At 40.8% G+C, this 24,602-nt stretch overlaps 2 protein-coding genes across 2 annotated transcripts; both read left to right on the top strand.

Moving 5' to 3' along the window:
* The first annotated feature begins 1,923 nt into the window (after positions 1 to 1,923).
* rpl19 (ribosomal protein L19) lies at positions 1,924 to 5,174 on the top strand. The gene is made up of 6 exons (XM_083931666.1): positions 1,924 to 1,942; positions 2,288 to 2,394; positions 3,786 to 3,908; positions 4,082 to 4,202; positions 4,541 to 4,651; positions 4,978 to 5,174. Exons 1-6 carry the CDS (start codon positions 1,938 to 1,940, stop codon positions 5,102 to 5,104), a joined length of 594 nt encoding a protein of 197 aa, XP_083787792.1. The 5' UTR covers positions 1,924 to 1,937; the 3' UTR covers positions 5,105 to 5,174.
* A 10,404-nt stretch (positions 5,175 to 15,578) lies between these two features.
* st8sia6 (ST8 alpha-N-acetyl-neuraminide alpha-2,8-sialyltransferase 6) lies at positions 15,579 to 23,972 on the top strand. Its single transcript, XM_083932041.1, has 7 exons — positions 15,579 to 15,889; positions 17,862 to 17,936; positions 18,066 to 18,140; positions 19,649 to 19,793; positions 21,686 to 21,798; positions 21,912 to 22,004; positions 22,084 to 23,972. Exons 1-7 carry the CDS (start codon positions 15,789 to 15,791, stop codon positions 22,559 to 22,561), a joined length of 1,080 nt encoding a protein of 359 aa, XP_083788167.1. The 5' UTR covers positions 15,579 to 15,788; the 3' UTR covers positions 22,562 to 23,972.
* Positions 23,973 to 24,602: the final 630 nt, after the last annotated feature.

The raw sequence follows: 24,602 nt of genomic DNA, 5'->3' as shown, positions 1-24,602 counted from the left end.
TGTGTCTATTTTAGATATAACCGCACATCAAACCACTCACTCACCAGAATCACTTTTTGTTTTAAACTGTATTTTCTTTGAACTTTTTTGAAGCTGCATATTTTAGACTTCAACGTGTCGCTAAACTTGTTACTGTTCATTATTTATTATATGTTAGGGGTGTCATTCACACCCTTAATAGGCTGAATTTCGCAGTGAATCACTCAAAGTTGAGCTTGTATGAAGATACTTTGGTTTTGTACAAACGTTTTTGCTGCCTTGTCTCTTTTTGATAGAAATAGCAGCTCATGCGTTTTATAACGTGTCAGTGCTTTTGACTATAGATAGACGGTAAACCAAAAGTGCATTTAGCATTACGTGATACGTTTTCATTCCCTGAGGCATTTAGCACTCATAGGTTCTGCATTATACAGAATATAGGTCGCACAAACAATAATTTTTGAGAATAAGCGGAGCCGATCCCAGCTGACATCGGGCGTGAGGTGGGGTCAACACTGGACAGGACGCCAGTCTATCACAGGGCACATAGAGACAAACAGAGACAGACAAACATTCACACCTACGGACAATTTTAGAGTCATCAAATACTGGACATAAAATAAATAAAATAAAATAAAAATAGAATAATAATAACTCTAAATTAAATAGAATACCGTGCATGGAATATAAATGTGAAATAACATTTACAAGCAATATGTTCAGATGTAAATGAGTTGGATAAATGGAGCATTACAGGTGTAAAATCTAAAATGTAAACAGACATTTTTTTAAACTTTAACCAGAGTATGTGGGTGTGATTACAAAACAGTTTCTCCAGCATTTATTTACGTGTGTCGTGCTAAATTTAGCTGTATTTGAGGTGTCCGAAAGAACCTCATGACGACCTTCCATTTGAATGCATGAATGAATGAATGAATGAATGTATTTATTTCTGTATATATAAAGCTTATATAACCGAAAGGGTGTAGGTTGAAGCCAAGGCTTATACACCCCTACCCCTTTTACCTAAAAAACATAATACAAAATACAAAAGAATCAGATCACAGACATTTGAATCTAACCAGTACACTTGACTTTCTGATCACAACAAAATAAGAATAGAGCAAAGTATATAAGAGAAATAGTACAAAAACATTAAACTTAAGTTTCCACCCTGTAAATTCTCTCCATACATTTGAATTAGTTACCAGATGCGCTTTAGTACAAATTTCATCTCACATATCATGGGATATGTCGGAATAAATTTCAGTTTCCCATCTCTCCTTAACCTCCTAATTCATGCTCAGGGTGTTTTTGTTTGTACTTTAATCAATAACTCTTCAATTAGCGTGGGTTTAGCAACTTTGTCCCAGTCTTTGTTTTTCAATAAGAAACCACTTACCAACTGTAAGTATCTGAACTAATCTGTGCTTGGGAGCTTGTACACAGACATTTTGGTTGAATTGAATGACTAGACATAAAACTGCTTAATTAAAACGTATTTATTATCATTTTAAATATTGGTCATCAGTGGACAAGTTCAATAAATTCAACAGAATATAAAAATTCAGTTTTTTGACTGGAGTCTGTATCGGTGGCGTTTTCTAGTCTCAACACCGCCCCCAAGCGTTTAAACGGCAGAATACAGCAAACCGTTACCTCACCCATAATGCATTGCAAAAACACTGGTCAGTACCATTATTTTACGATGAGGGGGGGATCAACTGTTAGAACTTTTAAAACAAACTAAATCTTCCATTGTCTGTATAGATTTCCATCGAGTTTTTCTTTAAATGGTAAACTATTTTAGCCAAGCGAAATGTGTAAAGTATTAATAATGTCCGGTGTGGTCTGGGTTAATACACCGAGATGTTTGGTGTTCAGAGTTGGACTCACCGCTATAATGGTAGCTCCCAGTCCGTCTCTCCAGCCTTCCTTTTCCTATCGAAGTAGCAGCCATGAGGTAGGACCGCAGTCGATGGCACACAGAAAAGCATCATTTAACTGTTAAAACTCACATATATTAACCCCGTATCCCTTCAGTAAGACACCCGAGTTGTTCCTGAATCGTTTACCAACAGTTTAAACGCAATTCCCACCCCGTAACGCCATATTTTAAAGCGGTTCTGTAGCACGATGTAGCAGACGGGAGAAGCCATGTTGTCAACCCGGCTAGCTAGCCGCGCGGCTAATTTAGCTGCAGAAACACGTGTCAGCTCTGTGGCACTATGTTTGATACCCTCTGAGAAGTAGAGGTATATGACAGTTAAATGTTAAGTGTCTAACCTGGTCCGTGTGTGTCCTGCAGCATGCTCAGGCTCCAGAAGAGGCTGGCCTCCAGCGTCCTGCGCTGCGGCAAGAAGAAGGTCTGGTTGGATCCCAACGAGACCAATGAGATCGCCAACGCCAACTCCCGTAAGTAGAGCACCACCTGGATCTTCTTGTAGTTTGTGGGTCGGTATTGTTTATATGTTCACCATTAACTGAGATAATGACGTGCCAGCATAGTGTGTGAAGGCTGGCCTGTACCACCACAATCACAACTACAAGATGCTGAGCTTAATTGCCTGTACGTTTAAGTGTAGTTGTTGGTTATTCAATCTTAAATCAATTATTATATTATAAACATATTACTGTGTAAACTCAAACAATAAAGTGACTGAAAAGGCTAAGACTGAAGCAAAAGCTTGCATACGCCGAGGCCTGTTTCCTTATGAATGAAATGTAATCGCCTCAAACTAAAAGAAAATATGGAAACCAAGTTATAAGTAAAGGACATACATTACTTACATTTGTAGCATTACAATCTATTTTCTTGACAACCAAGAGTTGCACATTTTTAAATTTAAATAGGTTTTGTTCCATAATTTAACCCGACAATAGAAATACATATTTAAATCTTTGTTTTTTTGACAGCTAAACTTAAAAATACCTCTTAAATCACATGCATATTTATTTACTGACACAGTCCGGACATGACTTGGAGTTGGATTTAGCTCTGAACATTATCTGCATTATTTTATAACAACACAAATTAAGTGGATTTTATAAACTGTGAATTTGTGTGATCATAGTTACCAACTTTACTGATATACTAAGCCATGTCACAAAAGAAATCCAACTGATGAAAACTTACTTGCATGAATCTAGGGGTCTTGTGAAAGCGGATTAAACAAGACTGGTAAAAAAAAATGTCTGATTTATGGATTAAATATATTGGCTATATATTGAGATTTTTTACTTTTAGGAAAATGATCATCGTATTACAAACACACTACCTCTGAATCTGAGGCTCTTCTGAGAAATGGACATTTTAATGTTTATCCCCACTTCAATAATACAACTTAGGGTCTTTCATTAGGATCTTTGTTTAATTTCCGATGTCTTAATCGCAAGGTTTGCTGACATTTTTAAAGCTATGTACATGAAACTGTAAAATAAGCAGAGTAACGTATCAATCTGGCCGGTCACAATAACTGCTCTTGCTGGGCGATATATTGTCCCATATTTATTTATGCCACTGATATTATTATTAGATATTGTAAGGAGCAAGTCACCTTTTGATTCATGCAGAATATTTAGTCAGTCGAATGGAAATGTGAAAATAACTATTATAGTAATAATCCTGATAGGCCTAATATCAACAATTTCCCTAAATTTGACCCTTGAGTGAATCTTATTACAGTATGAGGTCCTAACAGCTGCATTAAATATAAATACACTTTATTTTTCAAAGTTTCTTGTCTGCATTTTTTCTTTACCTTCCTTGCATCCCTGTTATTTTATTGGTTTTGTTCTATTTTCAGGCCAGCAGATCCGTAAGCTGGTGAAGGATGGTCTTATCATCCGCAAACCTGTTACGGTCCACTCTCGTGCCCGCTGCCGCAAGAACACACTGGCACGCCGCAAGGGAAGACATATGGGAGTTGGTAAGTTCAAACTGCCACGTTGGCTGTCTTAAAAGGAAAGTAAGGGTATAAAGAAGCTGCATCACAGCATAGTGAACATTTAATGTCCAGTCTTTTTGAATGATTGAATTTTGTTGGACAAATTACCGTCTGGAGGATGGAGTTGACATGTTTTTACTAATCCCCTTTCCCAGGTAAGAGAAAGGGTACAGCCAACGCCCGTATGCCAGAGAAGCTGTCCTGGATGCGCCGCATGAGGATCCTGCGTCGTCTGCTCCGTCGCTACAGGGAGTCCAAGAAGATTGACAGGCACATGTGAGTTCAGGACTCCTTCACTGGTTCTTTCGTCCCTTGTTTGGTGTGTTAGGCAAACTGTATTAATATATTGGGTATTGGTTTCCCCCTGACTGTTTTCTCTTTTATAAGCTTATGTTTTTAATATCGCTAGTGTTCTGGTGAGGTTATGTTGCCACAAAAACCTACATTTGTGTATAGTTTTTAATACTGGTGTATATCGAGTAGTGACCCTAGGCTTGTTTTTCATTAACCATTATAGATTGAGCTTTATGACAAAGCTGTTATCATGCACAGACACTTAAAAGATATGTTGCCCCTCTGTATTGTAAGCAGCTTGTGTTTTTTTTGTCTCCCAGGTACCACAGCCTCTACCTGAGGGCCAAGGGTAACGTGTTCAAGAATAAGCGCATCCTTATGGAACACATTCACAAGCTGAAGGCAGACAAGGCTCGCAAGAAGCTCCTGGCGTAAGTCTCCAACCCAACTTCTGTTTCGTTCATGTTTATTTTAGGTTGCATTCATCCTGAGAAAGTCTTGTGAGTTGAAGTTGATGCCTTCATTTGAGGCAATTAGGCCGTAACATGAAATAAATATTTTTGAGGAAGAGATGGAAAGTATATCTGGTCATCACAATACAGCAGTTGTGCAGCAGCTAGCATTTGCACTCTGTCAGTTAGATTTAGGATTTCAATCCATTAATTAAACCAATCAATGTATTGGATTTATGTTTGTTGGTTTATCTGTATTACACACTATATGAATACATGTCTCTCGCTCTCCGCTTGTCTAACAGTGACCAGGCCGAGGCTCGTCGCTCTAAGACAAAGGAGGCCCGCAAGCGCAGAGAGGAGCGTCTCCAGGCCAAGAAAGAGGAGTTCATCAAGACCTTGTCCAAGGAGGAGGAGACGACCAAGAAGTAATCTGGTTCTGTCAATCCTGCCTGACACTGCCACCTGTCAAGTGCCGACAATAAAAGTGTACATAAAGACACTGACCGTTTCATGTAATTTCTTTTCTCCGTGAAGTAAATACCTGATTAGCGGGGAAGAATATCTTTTCATTCAATTCATGAGTTTTGACATTCTTTACCTTACTGTACACAGGGTTGAATGTCTCTTACCAAAAGAATGCAATATTTCCCCTTTTTAAAATGGATAATTGAAGTGTTATTTTCAGCTGATAAACGTTTGTTTTTAGGGCAATGAAAAGTCACGTTTTGATCACCTGTTAAATGTAAATTTAATATACTCTCGTCCCTCTTCTGAGGAGAATATCTGGCGCTGTAGCTGCCCAGTGTTCACTGGGTAGTTAACACTTGCATCTGTCTGATTCTCGGTGAGCAGGTAATGTACGCTGCCTTTTTAAATTCAGACCTTTTTTCACTAAAAACAGCTGACAGCAACGCTAAGGGTGAACCAAAATACATTCATGAGCATGACAGCTTAACAATGAGCTAAAACTCAAAGTGCAGCTCTTTAAAGCAGATTCAGATAATTGACGGTTCATCACTACGAATTATGCCTTTTCCACTGTTGCCTTGGCTGCGTTAATGACCAAGTCATCTGAAGACCAGCACAGCCAAGAGCTAGCTTTAACTTAACCTTCAGTAAAATGTTCACATCTTGTACAGGAATAAACTCCACTTCTGTGACTAATCAAAGGGCCAACTGGTGGAAAACACTTGTTAAAATGTCACTTTTCATAATATAACTTTTTTTTAAAAAAAGGTTTATGAAGGCTTTCACTGTAGCTCATCTACACCCGTAGAGGAACAAAGGAATAGAGGTCATCCCAGGAACAGCTGGAGAAGAGGTGTCCGGCAAAAATGTCTTGGCCCGGGTATGAATCCCCCCTGAGGCCCCTCACCCCTTCTGTCTCCCTGCTTTCCGGTCTGTCTGGCACACTCCAATAAAGGCATAAAACTGCCAAAAAATCCTTCTGGCAACCACTCGCTGCAAAGTTTTGTGAAGGAAAATTGCCTTTCTATCAGAAAAGCCAGGTGTTCATGTTTCTACTTCGGTTGATTTATCTTTGTTTTTTGATGAATTGACTGCACTTAATTTAGCTTTCTTAGTTTTTTGTTTTATTCTTTTGTGACCCCAGGGCTATCACAACATTAAACTTCAAACACTTTTAACATCTTTGTTAACTTTGAAAAAAACCATCCCATCTCAAGATCCACTTATGACTTATTTGTTTGGGGGGAAAAACAAATTTAAAGGTCAGTAAATGCACCTTAAGCTCTGATTGTTTTGTAAAACTGCTACTCCTAAAGTCAAGAATTTAGTTTCACGCTTTGACTCACTGACAAGGTCTTAGAAAAGTTTTCTGGATCAGTGATGGAAAGTAAGTACATTTATTCACATTTATTATTTATTTATTATGTACTTGTACTGTTGTAGAAATATCTGTAATAAAGTAAATTCAAGAAGCAGTGGTCTTTCAGAAATGTATTCAAGCTTTTTGTATGCATACAGGGCTTTACTCATAACCCAGTACACTTGGCTGTTCTATCCATCTTCCTCCAGAGACGAGAGTTTTTTCTAATTTGTCGGTTTGAGGGATAAGAGCTGCACAGAGGGAGAGAAGAGGGTGCTTGATTTGCGTTCAGTGCGCAGTGAAGGACAAACTGACCTGACAGTCTGCACACACTCTGACACTGATTAGTTAAGATAGACAAAGTGAACTTGGCCTAAGGCCTAAATATATCAGACAAGTAGGGAATTTCCACCACATACTTTACTTGAGTCTCTCATTTTCTACTTTATACGTCAACTCTGCAACCTCTCAGAGGGAAATATTGAACTTTTGTGCAGTAAAAACTGCTTGATACCTTAAGTAAAATGAGCCTCATCTTTACCAGGCTACCATTTTCAAAGTGGTCACCCACACAGGTGTTTTCAGTTAATCTGGCTGATTGGACCTCTTCTTCTGCGGGTGTGTAGACTGTGATTGATTGATTGATTGCTCTTTCTTTCCTTTTGGCTCTGTTGCACCTGTTAGGATGGGACAAATTACACCTTAATCATTGGTATTATATTGTAATTTATGGGCAGATAAATATTAGTGACCTAATAAATTCCCATCAAAGCTGCAGCCCACCTGAGGAGAGATCTAATCATCCAGAATCATGGATTGATTACTGAAAGGGCACAAATAGGTGCTAAATAACCGCAAACCGACCCAAAATGACTACAGAGGTGCAAAATTAGCACAAAGATATGCTAAATAATTGACACAAATATATCAAACACACACACATAATGACTACAAATAACCAGAAGTATGCAAAACGACTAAAATAGATGCAAAACAATCAAAAGAAGGTGCAAAACACCTAAAAATAGATGCAAAACACCTAAAAAAGGGATGCAGAAAGGGCTTGAAACAGATGTAAAAGAGTAACAAAGTGACCACAAGGAGGTGCAAAATAACTAAAAGTAGACTTTGAGTTTGGGTGTCTGTGTGTGTGTGTGTGTTCAGAGGCTTTGGTAACATTTGAAAGGAATTGGTGTGGTTAATTAAGAGCAAAAACACGTACATTTCCATAAGAAAACAAAAAAAACGAACCACCTTGCGACTGGATCACAGCAGCCCCTGGGTAAAGCCATGCACCTTTACCCAGGGGCGTAAAGTGGTGGGACAGCTAAAAACTTCCTGACTGCAGCACCACTTTTAAAACGGGGATATGACTTTGCAATACCATGTACAAAATAAGTTGGTATAAAGATCAAGTTTGAGTCTCTGATAGCGGATCAGTTTGTCTTGAAAAGGGAGCGAAACAAAACCTGTGCAAATTGAATTTAAGATTGAATGTTTCTTTTATTTGTAGTGTTTGAATGTTGTCTCTGTATCACAGCCTCTGGTAGTTTTCTTTCTAATCAGATGAAATTATCATCCGATCTCTGATTTCAAGGCAGTTTTGATAACAAGCCAATCAGTTTATTTTTGTTTTTGGAGATATACAAGACACACTGTGAATAAAGTTTGTAATGTTAAACGTTTGTTGCCTTCTAGTGGTTGCAGCTGGAATGAGAAATCCAAAAAGGTCCAAAGGTTAAAGTGCTTAACAGTAAAATAAAAACCAGGCAATACAAATAAGATACCTACATAGTACAAACATAGATACATACATATGTACATACATGTAAAAACATCAAAATAATACATGGAGTAAATCTAAACAATGGATTAAGAGGGGAATTAAGAGGAGAAAAACATGAACTAAAGTGCAAAGGGATTAAGAGAATGCTAAGCTAAAAAGGTATGTGTTGAGTCAAATATCTGTTTTTTGTATTTCATAGCAATGCTCTCATGATCTGGTCAGGACCAGATTTCTCCCATATTGCTGGTCCGTGCGTTTAGCATCCATGTGGTTGTCAGCCACAGACAGCTCTTCATGTAACTGCTGATTTTCTGGAAGTCACTGACAGGTGCTGTGAAGCTAAACTTGCTTTCACTTTCAGCCACAAAGACATTTCTGAGATGGAGCAGCAGGAAATGACGTCTCACTACTCTGTGTTCTTGGAAATTTTTCTGAGGTTCCTCTGATGCAAAAAAAACTCCATAATGTTTATTTATTTATATCTTTGTGTATATTACAGACAATCAACAACAATCCACTCCATTCACGCTATGAAGGATTGATTTGTAATATGTTGAAATGGAAGGTCTCTTGTGTCCATTACAGCCATAACAGGATATGTAACTTATGCATGTGTTTGCATGTGTGTCTGTCACACACCCATCTCACTGTGCTCTGGAGGTTTGTACAAAGGTTTGTTGGTTGTGTGAGTGCTTATGAGACATGCAGGTTGGCGAATGTTCGAACAGGCACGAGGGCACCGGGCCTCATGTTAAGCAGCCCTGGAATGCACCAGGATCAGCTGTTCCAGACACATGACCCCATTACTGCCCTCCTCAGGCCCGCCTCTTCCATCACACATCCCCGTGAAGTCGTTCACCAGTTGTGTCCGTGGCAAATGAGGTGCAAGGTGATGAGAATTTAAGGGCCTGCAGCTGGAGAAGACGTCCCAGAGCTCCTGGAACCATATAGTTTTCAGTCAAGCCTCTTCAGAGCGGCCAATTAGAGGAACCTGCAGAAAACTCTGTGTATTGTATTTTGTGTTTCTACTAAAACATATTTACATGCTTTAATGTTCAAAAAACACTTCATATCACTTTATATTTCTCACACTGCTCATGGCTGCTGCACCCCTGTCTCTGCTGTCTCCATATTACCGCAGAGGACCGACAGCAACATAGTATATAGTGGTATTTTCTACCATCAAAAGTCTCACATTTTTAAAAGATTATTTTTTTTGGCAGTTTTCAAGCCTTGTTATTATATAGGACAGCCAGGAAACGGGGTGTGAGAGAGAGAGGGGAGACATGCGGCAAAGGGCTGCAGGTCGGCGTCAAAACCACGGCTGCTGCCTCGAGGACCTTCAGCCTCTTCACATGGGGCGTCTGCTTTAACCACTGAGCCACCAGCCGTCCCACAAATAAACCAAACACTACACAGCTGGACATGTTGCAGCAGGATTGTGATATGAATTAGGGACAAATGACACAAGCAACTAATGTTACAGCTTTGTCTTCCATTAGCATTTAGCCACATGTAGTAAACAGCAGCACGTTCTCCTGGAGCTGTGCGTAGCTGTACTGCATGGCTAGCTTTCCCTGGAGAAGATGACCTTAGATTAAAATCTTTAAAGGCTTGATATCATTGCATTGACAGCAGTCCTTTCCCTGAGCAGATCTGCTCGTGGGGGGGTTAGACTGGTAACCCATTAACACGTTTACCTCATCATTTAAAACTTTGTTCATGTTTAGCATAAAAATCTGATATAATAACAATTTCCACTGCTGTTCAAAAGTTTAAGACAGACGTGTAAAAATGCTAAAAGTGTTAATAGTTTATTTTCAACAATGATCAACATGCAGTGACTGAACACAAGAGAAACCCTAAATCAAATCAATACTTGGTGTGAGCACCCTTGGCCTTCAAAGTAGCATCAATTCTTCTAGGTTCACTTGCACACAGTTTTTGAAGGAACTCAGCTCGTAGGTTGTCCCAAGCATCTTGGAGAACTACCACAGATTTTGTGTGGATGTAGGCTTCCTCAAATCCTACTTTCTTTTCATGTAATCCCAGACAGACTCCATGATGTTAAGTTCAGGGCTCTGTGGGGCCGTACCATCACTTCCAGGACTTCTTGTTCTTCTTTACGCTGAAGACAGTTCTTAATGACATTGGCTGTATGTTCGGGCTTGTTGTCCTGCTGCAGAATACATTTTGGGCCAATCACACGCCTCCCTGATGGTATGATGGATAAGCATCTTCCTGTATTTCTCAGCATTGAGGACACCATTAAATCTCCAACTCCATTTGCAGAAATGCAGCCCCAAACTTGCAAGGAACCTCCACCATGCTTCACTGTTGCATGCAGAAACTCATATTGTACCTATTCATCAGCTCAGAGACCCTGCTGCCATTTTTCTGTACCCAAGGTCCTAAACTTTCGTGCATAGTTGAGTCGCTTGGCCTTGTTTCCACGTCGGAGGTTTGGCTTTTTGGCCACTACTCTTCCATAAAGACCACTTCTGTCCAGATTCCTCAGGACAGTAGATGGGTGGACCTGGGTCCCACTGGTTTTTGACAGTTCTGAGCTGATGGCACTGCTGAACATCTTCCAATTCTGAAGGGGAATAAGCTTGATGTGTCTTTTCTCTGCTGCACTAAGTTTCCTTGGCCGAGCACTGCGACTACAATCCTCAGCGATGCCTGTTTCTTTGTTCTTCTTCAAAAAGGTTTGAGCAGCACATCTTGAAACCCCAGTCTGCTTTGAAATCTGTGTTTGGAGAGACGTTGCTGTTGCAGTATACTGTATCTACCTTGTGTCTTGTTGCTATGCTCAGTCTTGCCATGGTGCATGACCTGTGACATGAAACTCTCTTCCACAACCTCACCTCAGTGGCCAAAAACTTTTGAACAGTAGTGTATACTATGTGACAGAAACTAAGGAAACAACTTAACAGGTCCACCTTAAAACAGCTTCAAGGAGTTTTTAAGTGGTTATGAAAACATCACATTTTAATATTTATGCATCTATATGACCTACATTAGCAAACAAGACCATCAGCATTGGTTTTCGTATATAGATATTCTTTATGTCGGTCCTCATGGTCCAAATCCCCTAAAAATCGGACAAAATCAATTGATGTTACGCAGACTGGAGGAGCCTATAGGTTTACAGTTTCCCAGAGTTTTGCAGTGAGTGAGGTTGTCACAATACCAGCCCATTAGATACCCAGCAGTCCATAGTTCAAAGATAACCTTTTTTCATTTCCTTTTTCCACTTCCTTTTTTCAGTGTGGAATTATGTTTTGAATAATTTTGTGTGCCGCTTAAAAGGCCACATTATGCAGCTGCTGTGTGTACAGGATGTGCAACAGGCTATACAAATAGGTAGGGAGTGTGTGTTGGTTAATAAGTGAAACCATAAGGTAAATATATGTGTTGACGTGGGCTTTATGCCACTGTAGTTCCTCATGGCACTCCTAAGAAGGGTGTATTTTGGTTGACCTCTCTTGTTTTGGAAAAATAAATGGCAAGGCTTGAAATGCACAAAGCTGGCACCTTATAATGATCTATTTCCAGACCTTGGGTTATTTTTATCAGCAGCTCAAAACATATTTGGATCCTCTTACATAATCTGTTTTCATGAGTCGTTTACATGCAGTCACGCTCACACTAGAGAAGGAGAGAGAAGGAACCAAACACGTTGCCAAACAGTTTGCCGGCTTTGCTGATTCAGTCGTCTGAGTACAGCGGATAAAGAAGTCTGTCTCACTTGAGTTCAGTGTGGTGTGGCCTGCTTACGACAGATCACTGGTTTCCCCCAGGCCTACTCACAGGCAACAGGTCTGAAAAAGATTACATGTGGAAAAAATAAAATGTTTGTCCTGCAGAGGGCTTTGTTAGAGTAGAAGCATAGTAGAGAGTTGACAATGAAAGGAAGTATGAGTTCACTTTTTTCTGTAGTTATTGGCAGCGGTTCCGTTTTGTCCTGTATATACTTCAGACAAAAACAACAACCGAACACCAAGCCAGAGCCTGACAGGAAGCTCACTGTGCTTCAAGATGAATCCTCAAAGTTTCAGAGACGTTGTAGCAGAGATGGAGGTGAGGCCGGTTCACATCCTGTCTCTGGTGTGGTTTACCCCGTTGATGATCGTGCAACCTGCGCTACAGAAGAAGCAGAGGAGGGAAGTGGTACTTTCCAGCTGGAGGATTTATTTTTATTGGGTGCTGTTTGGGAGACAATTGTGCCTTTGTCCTTCTGTCTGCCTTGTGATGATGTCACATGGGCTCTTTAGGGGAAGTACTTCGCTCCCCCTGCAGCATCTTGGCCACTTCCCCTCCATTATCACCCGCCACCCCCTGAAGCCAGAGCATGCTGCATTCAGACTTCCTTCGAGAGCAGCCGACACACACACACGTACACACAGACACACACACACGCACACACACACACACACACGCCCTGCTTACTACTGAGACAGACTGTTCTCATTCAGTGTTTGTACATATAACAACGAAAAGCAATGCACTGTAATTTGGGTGTGTTCCACATAATTTTAACCGTAGACATGTTTAGTAGTTCAGACTTCTAAACCAAGTGCAGGGAGACAGGTCAGTTAACTTTTCGTAAGATATCATACAAACCTGTTAATGAGAACAGGTTGAATGAGGACACTCATAGACATAACAAATGCCTTCCCTAGCCCCTTCCATAAGCTTAACCATTGCAACTAAAAGCCTAACCCCAATCCTTGCTCTTGAGGCAGGGGCACAGTTGACTGTTGGTCAAAGTTTTTGAGGAGTGTCCGGCACCGTTGGCCCTCGTTGGGGGCTGTATCGAATAACAAACTTGCTATACAAATAAAAAAAATTTTAACAATTATTTAACCATATTGTTTGCTCATGTACGGTAAAGATCCTTCTTCTGGACGGTCTTCTGGTTCCTTTTTTTGAATTATAAATAATGACTACTGATATGGAGAGATTATTTCCTCTCACACACGCATAGAAAGTACGTGCTAGTTAACTATTTGGGCCACACAGTCGACCTTTGTCACCAGTACGAGCCGATATTTGTAAACATTTTCAGAATATATGCAAATGTGCCAACTTTGCTCCGACTCTGTTAAGTTAGCTCCTAATCACACATTCATCCGTCATTGAGATGATGATTCTGGTATGATTCATCCATGCTGAACGAAATAGACTGAGGCCTTCCTAGCAGGCACACACCCCGTGTTACAAGATTACGAATGTCAACATGAAAAATCACTTCTTGGGCTTTAACATGGTTAAATAGCCTATGGAGTCTTTGAATGAAAATTGCATTGTCTGTAATAAGCTAATGACTGTTGTGGTGGGAGGAAGCAGGGCGGCCTGTGATGAGGACAAACCAAATGAGAGGTCTGGTTATTTCATTTAACAGACCACCAGAGACGCAAGGTGTTTGTTGATGTGCCTCCTCTGTGACACACTCCAATCATTCTAGAGCAGTGGCTCAGTTTTTCTTGCCTGCAGTCTTGTTATTATCGTGGAGTTTCTATGCTGGAGAAATCCCTCATTTCTCTCTTCACATTCCTGCTAGTGTCTTATGATGCATGAAAGCTTGTGCATGTGTGTATTTTCTCCAAGAGAATCTGTCTCTCTCTCTCTCTCTCTCTCTCTCTCTCTCTCTCTCTCAGGGGTGAGTTTGTTATCTCGTATCTGATCAGGATACATACAGGAAATGCTTTGGCTGCTCCTCTCCACCGACAGAGATTCTTTAATTCTTGAATGCTTAGCCTGAAAGATTGAATTTGCATGACAAGGAATACAACCGCAAACACATTACACATTCAAAATGAATTTGAATGAATGTCCTCAACATCCCTCTATCTCTGTTGGTGTTATTAGCCTTGTTTTAGTGGTTGCACAACCTTCTTCGTGGATTAATCCTTCAGCCTGGTCACAGCAACGGAGCCTCATTCAACACCAACAAGTTTTATGCAAACCCTGCCAAAACAAAAACTTTCCGAGAGCTCTTTGTTTTGGGTTTCTGTGTATGTGTGTGTGTGTGTGTGTGTGTGTGTGTGTGTGTGTGTGTGAAGGGGACGGGGGGTGGCTCAGCTTACTCAGCATGTAGTAACCAGGCATTACAGCAAGGAGCTCAGTGTGGAGTTTTCCACTGTGAACTCAAACCAGCTCGGATAAATGCAGGAGAGCTGGGTGTGGTCATCTCTTTGATGATGTTTATTGTTAAATGCATCCCGTATGAGCAATATATTTCCCACAATCCTGCTCGAGCTTTACCTTCTAGATTTTATTCCTCCTTCCATCACACAACAGGCAATGCAGAGATCTCCAATGAAAACCATGCAAACAGCGGATGAATTATGGCTCTTGTGGGCATCGTCTCCCCACCTCTTTCTGCTTTTTGTCTCTCTGTCCGACTCCCTCTGTCTTTCTGCTTCTCTCATTTCTCACCGGCTGTTACGATAGTTAGGTACCCTGTTGATACAGCCAGCAGTGTTGCCATGTTTTAGTTCCCATCCCAGCTGAGAGGAGACTTCCCCTCCTTGGCCCCCAACTTCCAACCCCCTCCCACCTCTCAAACTAAGACACTTTTTTTTGTCGGTACAGCTAGCAGCGTTTGACATTGGAATAAAAGGAGCTTGTGTGTGTGTAGGTAAGAGTTTAGGGGGTATTAGGAGTCACTCTGATTGGATGGGAAGCCTCTGCCCCTCAGTGGTTTTGAACATGTTTCCTTGCACACACACACACACACACACACACACAAATCAAGAGGCAAACTGTGGGCTAATTCAGTACTGGGCACTCATGTTACTGCCTCCTTTTGTGCAAAAGGGGGAGAGGGGCTTAAGGGGTGTGGGCGGAGGTTGGCTTGGGGAGGGAGGGGGAAGCAGAGAGGGAAGGCTGGGCGCTGGGGTGGGGGCGGAGAACAGAAAGAGCTTTGGGACAACGGTGGAAAGTATAGACTGTGAGTTTGTCTGGGTGGACAAATGAGAAAAAGAGGAAAGAAGATGGGTGGATCAGAGAGGCATGACAAGGACTAAAGTAGGATGTGGAGCAACAAGAGATTGGATTTGTCTCAGCCGACCTGAACACAAACAGGAAGAGAGGAAAGAGCAAGCAGAGGTGCACAGAAGACAGAGGACTTGCCTGAACAAGAGGCAGAAAAAGAAGACTAATAACTGAGGAGGCGTGCTCTCGCTCACCAAAGAGGGGGAGAAAAAGACCGAGTCAAACCAGACAGACAGACAGACAGACAGGAAGAGCGAGGGGGGGGGGGGGGAGGGGGAGGAGTGAGGTAAAACAAAACATAAGAGAGCAAAAGATTAACACTCTTGAGGGGAGTGAAAAAGTGTGTGCTGAGGTTGAGCTAGGGAGACCGAGCCAAAGGAGGGGAGGAGGGGAGGTGGACATAACGCAGATAACGGGTGAGTGTTGAGCAAGGTGAAGCCAAGAGGAAGACAGAGAGACGGAGGTGAGGGGGCTGAGGTTAGCAGGAGGGGAGAGGTATGAGGGGACAGCTCTTGAAGTCATGTTTCTCTCTGATGATCACTCTCTTCTGTTTGGGGAGCCTGCTGACCACTCTCGTCTGGTACATGGTCGACAACAAGTAAGTGTGTGACTACCTTTCCCCGAAACACAACATCAGATTAGATTCAACTGGAGTACAGGTATACGAAGACAATGAAATGCAGTGTAACATCAAAGTGATAAAGGCCTAGAATTTACAGAATAAAACTACATGAAGATATTTACAGCAGAACATAGGCATTACAGAAAATAATATAAATAAGTGCAGAAAGTGTAATTACAAGTTGTGCTAATAGTAAACAGCTGGAGGTATGATATGATTAGGTTAACACACATTAGATGTACAATATACAGTAGTATAAATACGTTATAGGCAGTGGTATAAAGTAACTAAGTACTGTACTTCAGTCCAATTTTGAGGTACTTGTACTTTACTTGAGTACTTCTATTTTAATCTGCTTTATACTTCTACTCTATTTATTTTTTGTAACTTTAGTTGCTAGTTACAGATTCAGATAATTCATAGAAATGATCACATAACATATATTGTTATAGATTAATTGACACAGCAGTATATAAAGTTAATCAAATTAGCCCCACCTTTATCAGCTGCAGCATTAAAGTGATATTTACATTAATCTATCAATAATTACAATCAAATAATATACTATTCTGAAATGAGCCATTCTGCATAATGAGTACAGTTACTTTTTGTACTTTAAGTACATTTTGATGATGATACTTTTGTACTTCTACTTAAGTTACATTTTGAATGCATACATACTTTTAACTTGTAACAGAGTATTTCTACAGTGTGGTATTACAGTACTACTTTGACTTAAATAAAATGGGATGCGTGAGTGTGTCAGTAAAGTGCAATTAGCACTGAATGAGAGGCTGGCGAGGCAGTGACAGTCCTGTGGGTAAGTTCAGTCACTGAGTGTGTGTGTGTGTGTTTCTGTGTGTTAGTAGAACAGGTGTCTTCAACCTTTATTAAAGTCAAGGATCCATTAGCTGAAAGAGGTGTATATTATACAATACAAATACCCCAGTAGGCCTATTTTAAAAACACTGTTGTGTAAATTCAATGTGTGTTTGTTCATCATGAATAGGCCCATTGTGGTAGAACAAACACATACACAAGCACTTACTTCAATACAGTTTTTATATTGGGCAATGGAGGTGGAAAGACAAACACAACACTACAAGAGAGGAGCAGTAGATTGAAGCATTTTTAGAGTTAACTTTTAGCAGCTGAGGAAATGAAGGAGGAAAAGAGAAATGTTTAACTTTTTCCACACGTTGCCGTCTTTGCCAAAAGACACAAATCACAAATCTGTAGATATAGTTGACACGACCATGGCCGATTTTGCTTCCCCCCCAGCCCAGGTATGTGTGTACACGTCTCGTGAGGCACCATGTGTATCTGTCGGTATCATGATTCATCTAAAAATATTCAGCAATCTAAGAGTAAAAATACTACTAATACTTGTTTTTCTGTGGTGTTATTGCCATTTTAAGTTTCCAAGTGAGGAAAATCAAACAGAAATGGCAGAAAAATCCTCCCACTGAAACCTACAGAGTATTTGAAAGTGACACACGATACCCACTAATACCCACCTGAAATGAACTCACAGGGGTTTTATTTCTTAATCTTAGCCCTTTTCGGAAAAATACAAACAAGAAGCGGACACATAACTGGACACGCAACACGTACTGCAGACCACAAACATTACAACACACAGACATGAGGCACAAGTCTGCTGCTGAAATATAGCTAAGTAGCAAAGGTCTCTGCTCGTGAGTTTGTACACTGGTTGTTCATTTATGGCATGTGAAGCTGACAGATTTACCACTGCTTTGCCTCATGTCACAGGACATCCCTGGATGATTGCTATGTTTGCTGTTGATTGCATTAAAGCACTCATTGCTCAGATCCCCTACTATAACTCTATAAGGTGCTTCATGTAATATATGTGCATGGAACCAAACAATTCAGACATGATTTACAGTTTTATATCACCTGTCCTGTTTCTCTTGTGTTGTAACAGTAATGTGGAACCTCAGAAGCCGCTGCCTCAAAAGAAAAGTGCCCCCCAGCCCTCTGACACTTGTAAAGGCTGCAGGTGAGCGCAGCCTACACACCGTCACTGATCTTTTTTGTGTATGCCGTCTTAACAAGTCATTATAGCGCTACAGGGATTACACACTTGATTTTGTGTGTGTGTGTGTGTGTGCGTGTGTGTGTGTCACAGGGAGGTCATTGACAAAGTAATAGAGCGTTATTCTAAAACCTGGAAGAAGCAGGAGGCCAATTACCACAAATTCAGGTAAAAAAGAGTCAAAACAAATACTTGCATGCATAATGTCTAGATATTGTCACAATAAGAATTTAAAAGGAAGTACAAATAAGGAAGCACTACTTAGTTGCAGCAGAGTCTATTTTCTTTCTGGTGTAATCTAAAAATCAAAGAAATCAAATAATGACAGGGTTCTGTATCGTTAACCTGACGATCTGAGAAGGCGTCTTGGGAACTGATTGGGAAAGGGCATGTGCTTTCAAAATATACCTGGCAGGTGACTGGATGTACGATCTGTCTATTTAAAATTTCGCCAAAGTCAATCAGGAGAAGAGAGAAAATATTTTTTCCATTGAGACATGCCCTCAGTGTCATTCTCTGGGGGTACTGCAGGGGCACTGCACTACATGAAATTTAAAAATATATATTTAAACAATATTACTCATGCATGATTCGTAATTACCCATTTCAAATTCAGCATTGCTGTTTTAACTGCCAATAACTGTCGCAACAAATGCAATCCCGATTTGTGGTTGAAACGTAGTGTTTTTGCATTTTAAAGCCTTTTTTTCTACCAAAACTGTTGTTTTCATTGTCAGGAGGTACTAGGCTGAAAAGAATATTCCAAAGGGGGTACAGAACCACTAATCTAAGCTAACCTCTTTATGTAGCCGCCATTGTTGTTTTGAACGAGTGGTTGCCTCTCGTGTCGTCATCACTCCTTAGCTCCCTACCTCCCGCCTCAACTGGCAGTAGCTCCTCACAGGACGCTGATTGGACATATGACTTCTAGGTGAAACAAAGACTTATTACCTGGAGCCTGACAAAGATGGGTATTTGTGTGACACGAACGTGATCATGTCTAGACGGTAACCTAAGATTTGCAAAAATCTTACGAGATGGCTAAGATTAAGTTTTACGCAAATCTAGGGTTACCATCCAGACAAGACTCTGTGCAAGGTAACCATCAGACACTTTGGATCTTTGGTAACACCACTTATTTAAAGAAGGACGGGAGGTAGATTTCTATTCTTGCAAAAGTCTGAGTTGATTTGTTTGCCAATAATTGCACTAAATGAAGAAGATATTTCTTCCCAAAATATTTTCTCAAGCGAGTCAAAAAAGAATAGTCAGGGCTTTCGCTCCTGATTTAGATTTGTCACAAATCATTTTTTTAAATGAAAGACTCTTGAATCTCTTAGAGAGAAAAACAACCAATGACAGAAGGAGAAGTGGAAACAGAAATGGGATTTAAAGCAGAAGAACTTTCATGCAATTGCTAACCACATGTTCTAAATATAAGGTGTCTTAAGGTCAGTTATGGTAAAACAGAGGGACTTCACCTGAAGGACCCACGACTGGTTTCACTCTTCTGGGTCTTTTTTTTATGGAATTAAAATCCTTATATGAAAGAAGAAACTTTTTATTTATAAACCTGAACAATTAACTCCTTCAGAATTTAGCAATTATGAAGCTTTCTGTTCAACAACACCTGACCGTCTTATAGATTTTCTAACAAAGTCCTTGTGCTTCCCCAGATCTCAGCTGAGCAACAAGTGCCATGGCTTTGACAAGGCCATCATTACCCAGGCCAACACTCCAGTGGGATCAAAGATTGTGTACGATGGGGAAAAGAAAAGGACTCTTCAGGTGACCCCGGAGCTTTTCAGCACCTTTGCAAAGGTCTGTTGTTTCTCATCCATGAATATTACCACAACATCTGCTGCTTGTTTGGTATCTTGATTGTATTACCACAGAGATTATTTCACTGCTCTGCTCTAAGTTCTGCCAAAAGTCACATGTCTACTCACACGTTGGCTCTTTGACACACATGACTACGTAGCAGGGTTTTATTTTTGGCAAAGGGCTAACTCACACCAGAGTAGTGGTATCAACCTTTACTGCTGAGCTGTAAATACTTTTTACTGTTAGCCCTGACATGTAAATACATTCTGGTTTAACCATGCAACACACTGTAGGTACATGGCAGTGTCTTTACTTGTGAATTAGCAGGATGATCAAGCTGGCTACATGTCCACAACTATGTTTTTTAAAAAAGAATTTCAAAGAATAAGTTGGTCAGAAATATATGAGAATTAAATATAGATGAGTTTCAACACCTAAAAATGTTGTCCATATAAAAATAATAAACTAATAAACGGGTCATTCCAGAGCAACAGGCCCCTGATAACAAAGGTCTGTTCTCCCCTGTTTTTTCAGTCTCTATCTTTGAATCTCTAACAGGGAGCTACTGTACACTTGAAATTAAACATTTATCACATTACTCAGGGGCTAGCCTCACCCGGGCCTTAAAAGTGATAGTTAAAATCTCAAAATCAAATTCTAAAATTCACAGGAACCCAATGTAAAGAAGCTAAAATTGGAGTTATATGTACTCTTTTGTTAGAACTGATGAGTACTCATAGGAGAATAGGGCCAAAATGCAGACAATCAGGCAGACAGTAATAGTTCAGGCATCTATCAATAAATTCAAGGTTAATAAGATTATTGGCACGGGTAAAAAGGATTCAGGGTACAGGGTTCAGAGGCTGGAAAGCGACGGCACAAAGTAACATCTGGCAGGAAATGAGAGTCATCCCTCTGGTGGACGGATGGAGAATCGTAATTGGGGAGTGAGGATGTGGCTGAAGGGAGGGACAGCAGGGGCAGAATGGGAAAAGCAGCAGTGAGGCAGACTTTTGTGGCACTATCAACTCTTTCCACAATGACTGGTAAAGTGGAAGTGAGGTTGTTTTTTTTAAATGTTCAGTCTCAGGAAGTGACCATTACATCACTGCTCATTGACCACAGGTTTACAGTATGTGATGACTCATTTTCATGAGGCAGACTGACAACAATCTGTGAGTTTAAAAGCTGACAGTGTGCCTCACAAGAGTTTGTTGAAAGGTTGAAGTGTTTACGCCATCCTGCTCCTTTTTCGAACATAAGTCACAGTTTGTGTTCATGAGTAATTCACGAGTTTTTCAAATTCTTCATCCCTCACGCACAGACCAGTTGCTCAAAGGTTTAACACAGCTGAACAAAACAGGGTCATGCCATGTTCCCCGGGTCCTATGTTCCCCAAAAGGGTCACATACAAAGTGGGTAACATAGGTAGACTCCCAGCTAAAGCAATCTCTCATTGTTCAGTGTGTCTGTCTGTGTGTGGTGGTCATGTGAGGTCCAGCACTACTGCATTTGAAAGGGAGAGTGTAATTAGAAAACAAGTACCTGCTGTGCTAACTAACTCACCCGGCACTGTGTTAATGAGCCAATCCCCAAACCTCTCAGTCCTGCAGCTGACCGTCAACCACACCAACCTCCACACAAAAAATGCAAACCTACTTGTTAAAACATTATTTTGAATTTTGGGCTGTTTTAATAACTTTAAGTCATAAAAGATAAGAAATCCAAAATTCTGAGGACACTCAACCAGAGAAACCTTAAGCAAAACCATTAGCAATGTACAGGGCAATCTGCATATGGCTCTCGCTGTCTTTCAAACACAGTATATAGCTATTAAAATCAGTTAAAATGTTGTTTTCTAAAGCATTTTCTGCTGGTGTTGATTCCAGGAGCATCCGTTCCCAAATAAAACATGGGACACGTGTGCTGTTGTTGGAAACGGAGGAATCTTGACCAACAGCAGCTGTGGAAAAACGATCGATGCAGCTCAGTTTGTTATGAGGTGAGAAAGGGTTGTCCAGTGTAGTGGACTTAAAATCTTAATCAACAGAATCAAAGTAATCTCTGTTAGAATTCCACATAATGAGCTTCACATCGTCTTTGTTGCTTGTTCAGGTGCAACCTTCCTCCTTTGGCAAACGGATATGAGAAACATGTGGGAATCAGGACTGACCTTGTGACAGCAAACCCAAGCATCTTCCTAGAGAAGTGAGCAAGACAATGAATCCCTGCACTTTAAAACGTTCCTTTTGTCTGTAGTTGCATCACATCTGCTGTTTATTTTCAGGTTTGGGGCTCTGATGGGGCGTCGCCGTCCATTTGTGGAGAGTCTGCGTAGCTATGGCAACTCCCTGCTGCTTCTTCCCGCCTTCTCCTATGGCCACAACACTCCTGTGTGCCTGCGGGCTGTCTACAGCATTGAGGACTTTGAAAGCCCCATCAGGCCCGTCTTCTTCAACCCAGAGTACCTCCAGAGTCTGGCCGTCTTCTGGCGCGCCCAAGGCCTACGAGCAGTGCGGCTCAGCACCGGCATTATCATGGCTAGCCTGGCTCTGGAACGTTGTGCCAACGTGCATCTGTACGGGTTCTGGCCGTTCAGCAACCACCCGCATGGACTCCATGCCCTGACCAACCACTACTACGATGACAGACAAACTAAAACGAAATTCCACGCCATGCCGGCTGAGTTTGACCTTTTGTTGCGGCTGCACAGCCAGGGGGTGCTCAGGCTTCATCTGGGAGATTGTCAACCAGGTGGAAAGTAGCTCCCACACACCCGGGGCAGCTGACAGGACTGGAGCACAGTGCCTTCTTTGGAGCCCAGCCATGACGTCTTTTATATACCTTGGAATGACTGAATGAACAGATCTACTTTGGTCAATGACACAGATGAAGTGTGTCCAAGTAAGGTGGATGCCTGGACATGAACGCTGAGTTGGCCCATCAGCAGCCAAGACATTTGCACTGAAATCAAGATGCAACCGTCATAAGACTGTAAACGGTGTCATAGTGTATCTCAAACTGTATTTATTTTGTTCCAGCTGGAGTCTGGAGGGAGTCGTTTCGATTTAAATGGGAATTCTTTGCGAGGCCTTTTTTGATGCTGACATAGTAGTGCCTTCTTTTGGAATAAACTGAATGTATTTTGAAGAAAATCAAATACCTCCTTCTCTTGAAGATGGTCTGGCTAAAACACTTTGAACATTGAGTGAAAACAGCTGCACACTGAATGTAAAGAATCGTTTGACATTTTTGTTAAAAGGCGTGTCACATGCTCTAGGAACTGTTGAGGGTAAACGTATGGTACTCAAACACTTGAAGATGACTTCTGCACTCACTCCACGTCACAGACACGGCTGGATGTGATAGACACGTTGTGAGCCTCAGGCTGCATCCACACTACCACACTTTTGTTAATAAACGCAAATCTTTTGCTGCGTTTACCCTTCGTGTTCGCACTTCTCTAGCATTTCCAAGCCCTTAAACTGGAGACATTTAAAAAGTCCGGGGTTGCATTTAAGACACCCACTTCACTCAGTTTTTTTGAAATGCCGTTTTAGAATGAAAAGTGTGGATGTAGCAACATATATCAGTGTCTGCAGAGTACCCACAGTAGCCTCAACTACAAACCATCATGTCTGCCCTCTGGGGGATGTGGGAAGCATTGGGTCCTATTAAGTGGAGGACTTATAGACACCACAGGGAGAAAAGGCTTCACATGTGAGGTCCCTCTTCATTTAGGTTGATATGGTGAGTCTGTTACAATATGCTAACCCTCATCACCAGTGACCATACGTGGACTTCACAAAGTGGCCACATTCATACATTGGTAGAATGTTAATTTGGAAACAAGCACTTTTTTTTAAGGTGGTGGACATGCTAAATCAATGACTGACTCCAATGTAAGGTGCTATAATGATGTGAATTATCCACCTTAGATGAAAATTGCAATCGTTGGGTAGGAAGTAACATTTGCATATAGACTTGCTGTGAGAATCGCCTTTCATGCTTATACTTATAAAGTCTTAACAGTGATTTTTGTCATCCAGAACAATAACGTACAAGCTGTAGATGACCAAACTAGAGAACTATTGGTGAGCCAGTTTTATAATCATGTGAAGTGAATAAATATTTATCACAAAAGGTCATTTGTATGTAATAAATTAATGGAATTCAAAAGCTTTTTACAGAAGTCTCAGCTTGCATGATTTCATGTCTGAGTCATTGAGTGTCCCGCTGATAATTGTCATTAAAATTGCAGGATTTCTGCACATTTGTCTGGAACACCATGTGATCCGCTGATATATTACCATATCACACCTTAGCACACTTATAAACATTCCTTTATTGATTCTCTTTAGCATTTTTTAAACCACATGTAAATCATATGCCAGAGTCGTGTATTTGCACATACATAAACCCAATTTTCATATTTTTGTTCATTATTTGGCCTCATATTATTTCACATTACAGCATCTTCTACCACACAAAGTTTCAACAGAGGATGGACAAAAGATGCAAACATCTGGATGATGATTTCACAGATGCTGTGAAAAAATGTAAATAGTCGCAATCAAAAATACAAAACTTTTACACAGAGTGACTCTTTTTTCAGCTGCTTGAATTCCTTTCTTTCCACTAAAACAGTCAAGTCTGAGCCACATAACCTAGAATAATGTGAAGGTGTAAGGCCAAGCTGGCAGTCATCTCTCTCAGACCCTGAACAGATGTGATCTTAAAGTACCCTCATGGCAACTCTTTAAAACAACCCTTCTTCACTCTCTGAAGTGGGTCATCCTATGACGA

The sequence above is a fragment of the Echiichthys vipera genome (assembly GCF_963691815.1).
Source record: "Echiichthys vipera genome assembly, chromosome: 17".
NCBI classification, from domain to species: Eukaryota; Metazoa; Chordata; class Actinopteri; order Perciformes; family Trachinidae; genus Echiichthys; species Echiichthys vipera.
This window is presented reverse-complemented; position numbering and strand designations above follow the sequence as displayed.

Excerpts from the sequence above, each read along its gene's own strand:
- rpl19 (XM_083931666.1), top strand. Across the intron at positions 3,909-4,081 it reads GGGAAGACATATGGGAGTTG|GTAAGAGAAAGGGTACAGCC; the intron begins GTAAGTTCAAAC and ends CCCCTTTCCCAG. Across the intron at positions 4,203-4,540 it reads AAGAAGATTGACAGGCACAT|GTACCACAGCCTCTACCTGA; the intron begins GTGAGTTCAGGA and ends TTTGTCTCCCAG.
- st8sia6 (XM_083932041.1), top strand. The coding sequence starts at position 15,789 with ATGAGGGGACAGCTCTTGAAGTCATGTTTCTCTCTGATGATCACTCTC. Across the intron at positions 21,799-21,911 it reads GCAGCTCAGTTTGTTATGAG|GTGCAACCTTCCTCCTTTGG; the intron begins GTGAGAAAGGGT and ends TTGCTTGTTCAG. Across the intron at positions 22,005-22,083 it reads CCAAGCATCTTCCTAGAGAA|GTTTGGGGCTCTGATGGGGC; the intron begins GTGAGCAAGACA and ends GTTTATTTTCAG.